A 5,366-nucleotide genomic window follows, 5' to 3' on the forward strand; every position below is an offset into this window, starting at 1 on the left:
ATCCCATTCGGAGACCTCCCTGCCAGTCTTGGACATGACTTAGGGCATCCCAAGCATTTTGCTTGCTTGGGCCTCGGCCCCGTGTGGGCTCGCCCGCGGTCGTCCCTGACTCTGTTGTCCTGGGGCGGCTGTCGAAACCCCTAGGGGCCCAGCCTTCGAACCCCTGGACCGTAATAGGCTTAGAGCCCGGTTCCTTCATCTAAAAGGAATGGGCAGGGGGATATCTTCCCCATTGGCTCGGCAACGGCTGGCGCGCTGTTTGAGGCGGTTTTCTGGGGAGGCAAAACGATGCATGCTACCGCAGTGGTCGGGCGCAACATGGTGGATGGGACATAACTGTTCCCGCAATTAATGAGAAAAAAGGTGGGCGCGTGGGTGGTAAAATTGGATCGTGGTTAACCGCACTGGATCGAGGGGAAACTTCTCCGATTTCATCTCCCGTCCGTTTCGCCTTCACCCTGCATAAATACTCAAAGAGCCTCGCCCCTCCTCACCTTACCTCGCCTGCGTTAGCTCTACCTCCATTGAGCCGTCGCTAGAGCAATGGGTGTCGGGAAGAAGAAGGGAGAAGAGCGAGCCAGGGAGAGAGCGAGAAAGAGAGAGAGAGAGAAACTCACCGCCGCATTTGATCCCTCCACCGCGCTCATGGCCGGTGACATCGTTGTCATCGAGGCACCCTTGGGATCCTTCCAACGTCACTATGGAGATGCTTCAGTCGCTCGTCGACGGTGGACTCCTTCGTCCGGTGACGGACCCCAACAGGCCAGAGTGGATCGCTCCGTCGGGCGAGCCGGAGCCGAGGCCTCACGACGGTTACATCGTGAGCTTTGTCTCCTTTCACGAGCGTGGCCTCGGCGTCCTAGCGGATCGGTTCATGCGGGCGCTCCCGCACTACTATGGCATGGAGCTCCACAACTTCAACCCCAACTCCATCGCACAGGCGGCCATCTTTGTTGCCGTCTGCGAGGGGTACCTGGGGATTGCTCCCCATTGGGAGTTGTGGCTCCACCTCTTCTGGGCAGGGCATACTACTAAGCCGATGGGCACGTCGGGCATGAGGAAAGCGACGAGGGCCGGCGGCTGCACTCTCCAAGTGCGCCAGGACCACCAGCACCTCTACATCCCGGCCCAGCTCGCGTCATCCAATCGCCGATGGTACACGAGCTGGTTCTATCTTCGCAACAACGACGGAGGACTTCCCCCCTACACTGGGTGGATTGTGGGGAGCTGCCCAGAGAGGTGGAAGTATGGAGTCCCGAGGGAGGATCAGCCCAAGCTGCAGCCGCTTCTGGAGGGGCTGGAGAGGCTACGGGGCCATGGCCTTACCGCGGCTGTGGTCGTGGCAGCCTTCCACCACCGGAGGGTGCTGCCGCTGATGGCTCGGCGGCGGCGACTGTTCGAGATGAGGCCAAGTGAGCCCAATGAGGGCATCCAGATGTCCTCCTCCGCCCTTTCCGATAAGGAAATTCTTTGTCAGGTGGGGGAGACGGTGGAGGCGAAGCTGAGGGGCGGCAACCTAACCCCCATCACGATGCACCCATCGCGGGGGTTCCTCTTGCTGATAAGTCATGCGCCATTGTAGCCCCCGAGCCTTCTTTGTTTCTCCTTACTTCTCATTCCCTTATGCGCGTTCGCCGTTCCTGCAGGGGATGAGGGACGTGCGCGCCTCTCCGCCGCCCGTTCCCGAGGACGTGAGGCGGCGGGTGATCAACCGGGCGCACGCCGAGGCGCAGAAAAAGAGGAAGGACGCCAAGGCGGCGAAGCGCATGAAGAAGATCCTCACACGCGAGGAACTGGATAAGCGCCGCCGGCAGCAAAGGAAGGATGGCCTCCCGTTGGAGGAATCCCCATTGCCATCGCTGTGGATGGAGGGCTCAGACAGGGATGACGAGGGCGAGATGGGGTGGGGTCCCCTGGACCATCTCCCTGATGTAGGGGAGACGGTGCCCGGGGCATCGGCTAGCAGCCCAGCCAGCAGCCCGGCCAGCAGCCCGGCGCTCCCAGTGGGCGGTGCAGCTGAGGTTCCCTTGGCCGCCGAGACCACCGGGACCGAGGTCCCCGGGGTTTCACAGGCCGGGGCGACGGAGGCTGCAGCGCCCAGGACCATCGAGGCCGCTGTGGCAGGCACCGGAGCCCTTGCGATCGCCGAGGCCACGATGGCGGAGGTCGGAGCCCCCGAGACCACCGAGGCCACGATGGCGGAGGCCGGAGCCCCCGGGACCACCGAGGCCACGATGGCAGAGGCCAGAGCCCTCGGGACCACCAACACTGATGTGATCGTGGCGGAGCTGCCGGCCCAAGAAGTGGAGATGAAGGCGGCGGAGGCCTTGGCGGCACCCTTGGTTCAAGGCCCGTTGCCGTTGCGGGAGAGCGCTCGGGAGGTGGAAGTTCTTCCGATCTCCTCCGACGATACTTCCCGGGCGTAGGAGATGGCCGGCGCTGAGTTGGCCGACGTCGTGGAACAGCTGGTTCCAACCCCGGGCGAGGGAAGCTCGACCCTCGCGCGGGTGCGACCCGATCCCCACGGGTGGAACCACCCGCGTGTCCTGTGGCAAAGCCAAGATGATCCTAAGGCAGAGCCTCTATTTGCCCTCGAGGATGCGGCCGAGGGCGGTCACTAGGACACATTCGAGCAGTACCGCCAGCTGGTGGAGTGGTCTCTACGGACGACGCTGTCCGTGGTGGCCAATGATTTGCCCGGAGTCGCCCAGGTTCGTGCTTTCTTTTCCCATGCGGTGGTCTTTTTCCGAGTTTTCTTTGTAGGGATTGACCCCTGTTTTGTTTCCCCCAGGAGCTCGAGACCTGATCTCTTGGGAAGTCAGTTTTTCTCCGCCGAGAGAGGGATGTCTGGGACCAGCTTCAACGGCAGAAGGGCCTTCTTGCAGGCGCCAACGAGCTCCTATCGGTGCGAAGCGCAGAGGTGGAGGACCTCCACCTTCGTTGTGCCGACGCGAAGGTCGAGGCGGCCATAGCCTAGGAGCAGCTCACCCCTCTGGCGGCGCGGGTCAAGGAGTTGGAGGAGGAGCTCACCCGCGTGGCCAGTGATTGGGATGCCTTTAGGTCTCGAGCCGTAGAAGCTATGGCCTCGGCCACGGCTCTTGCTGGGCAGCTAGGGGCGGAACAGAATGCGCACCAGCTGATGAAAGGTGCCTTGGATGAGGCCCTTGCAGCGGCTGAGGCCTCGCGAACCGAGGCTGTGGTTTGGAGGGGAAAGGCCGAGGGTGAGTCCTAGTCCCTTCGTTTTATTCGTTTTTTCTTCTGTTCGTTCCCTAACTTCCTCGTGTGATGCAGAGCTGGGGAGTGAAGCTTCTAGGGCAGCCGAGGCTTCTCAGGTCGAGGCTCTGCGTTTGAAGGAGAAAGCCGAGGCCTTTCGGGTCGAGGCCCGACACTGGGAGCTTAAGGCCAAGGGTGAGTTCCGTAGGCTTCCATCCCTATTTAGCTTGTTTTTTCTCTCACTCAACCCCATTTCGTTTTCCGTGGTGCAGAGTCAGAGGCGGAGGTTACCCGGGCAGCCGAGGCTTCCAGCGCGGTGCAGACGGTGCTCGAGACCGAGATCGGGGAGCACGAGGCGTTGAAGAGTGCCGCCCGTGCCACCTGCGAGGCCCTGGTGGTCGAGGGGGTTCAGTCAGGCAGCTCCCTTGGGAGCCGTCTGATTGCGCTGAGCGGTCAAGTGCGTGAGCGGCTCCTAGGAGCGTTGCATGCGGGCGTCAAGCGCGCACTAGCCGTCATCGCCTCGCACTATGTTGGTGTTGACCTTCAAGCCATCAACGATGGCTATGTCTTGCCCGATGATGACGATGTGGCCGATGAGGTGGTGACAAAGCTGTTGGAGGCGGCGGAAAGCCCTGGCACCATGCTGGCAACATTGTTTGAAGAGGAGGTGGTCCCTCCCCCACCGTCTGCCGATGTCGGAGGTCCTGAGCCTTGACCTGGGCCCAGGCGGCCATGTAAATAGAGTAGGAATTAAATTTGTATCGTAACGCTTGTGGCCGTTGAGGCCTTTCTTTTTAAAGTACTCGTGTTTCTTTAATCGCTTGTCTTGTATTTCCGAGCCTCTGCCCTCTTGTTGTCTCTGATCTGATTTCTTTGCAAAAAACCTCTTTGGAGCCTAAGCCGTCCCCTGGGCGAAAGGTGGTGTGGGAGCGCCGTAGCCCAGAGGCTTAGGCCGTCTCGCGACTCAACTGGCCTTCTAGCCCTGAGACGGGCTTTTGGTCCTTGGGTTTTCCGCAACCGATTCGTCAGAGCGTGCTAGAGGGTTTGGCGTAGGATTTTTTTCGAAAAATGACTAAAAAATGGCGCGTGGGACTTTAGGGGGCATCCCCCATCTAGCCCTTGAGGGAGATTCGGTTCTGTGGAGGCAAAGCCGAGTCTCCCTTATAGTGTCATCGTATTGCCGAGACCAACGACAGGCTCGGGGAATTTCTTGAAAAATTAGAACAACTAAAAAACGGGTTTCAATTGTATTCCGGGAAACAATATATACAATGCTTGGAATTTTAAGGATAAAAGCGATGTAACTGTTCTATGTTCCAAGCGTTGGTGAAGATTTCGCCCTTTTCGTTGGCTAGCTTGTAGGTCCTGGGCTTCAGCACTTGGGCGATGATGTATGGTCCTTCCCATGGCGGGGTCAGCTTGTGGCGGCCCTTGTTGCTCTGCGCTAGCCTCAACACCAGGTCGCCTACCTTCAAGTCTCAGCCTCGGACGCACCGGGCCTGATAGCGCCGTAGGGTCTACTAGTATTTAGCCGAGTGCAGCAGCGCGACGTCTCGGGCTTCCTCCAGTTGGTCGAGGGCGTCCTCTCGGGTGGTGCAGTTGCTTCATTCATTATAGGCCTGTAGCCTTGGGGAACCGTATTCCAAGTCAGTGGGGAGGATGGCCTCGGCCCCATAGACCAGGAAGAAAGGCGTGAACCCCGTGGCTCGGCTTGGGGTGTTCCTCAGGCTCCAGATGACCAATGGGAGTTTGGCGAGCCGTTTCTTGCCAAACTTCTTCAACCGGTTGTAAATTCTTGGCTTGAGGCCTTGTATGATCATGCCGTTGGCACGTTCTACTTGGCCGTTGGTCCTTGGGTGTCCTACGGCCGACCAGGCCACACGGATGTGGTGGTCGTCGCAAAACATCAAGAATTTTTTGCCGGTGAACTGTGTCCCGTTGTTGGTGATGATGGTGTTAGGGACCCCGAACCTGTGGATAATGTTAGTGAAGAACAGTACTGTTTGCTCGGATTTGATTCGACTGATCGGATGAGCCTCGATCCATTTGGAGAACTTGTCGATTGATACCAATAGATGGGTGTAGCCCCCAGGGGCCTTTTGCAGAGGCCCGACCATGTCGAGCCCCCACACGGCGAACGGCCACGTGATGGG

At 59.5% G+C, this 5,366-nt stretch overlaps 1 protein-coding gene across 1 annotated transcript; it reads left to right on the plus strand.

Moving 5' to 3' along the window:
• The first annotated feature begins 1,649 nt into the window (after positions 1–1,649).
• Positions 1,650–2,426, plus strand: LOC136511091 (dynein axonemal assembly factor 3 homolog). Its single transcript, XM_066505305.1, has one exon. The coding sequence runs from the start codon at positions 1,650–1,652 to the stop codon at positions 2,424–2,426; it is 777 nt and encodes a 258-aa protein (XP_066361402.1).
• Positions 2,427–5,366: the final 2,940 nt, after the last annotated feature.

Source organism: Miscanthus floridulus, chromosome 16, assembly GCF_019320115.1.
Source record: "Miscanthus floridulus cultivar M001 chromosome 16, ASM1932011v1, whole genome shotgun sequence".
NCBI classification, from domain to species: Eukaryota; Viridiplantae; Streptophyta; class Magnoliopsida; order Poales; family Poaceae; genus Miscanthus; species Miscanthus floridulus.

Coding starts and splice junctions, on each gene's coding strand:
- LOC136511091 (XM_066505305.1), top strand. CDS start 1,650: ATGAGGGACGTGCGCGCCTCTCCGCCGCCCGTTCCCGAGGACGTGAGG.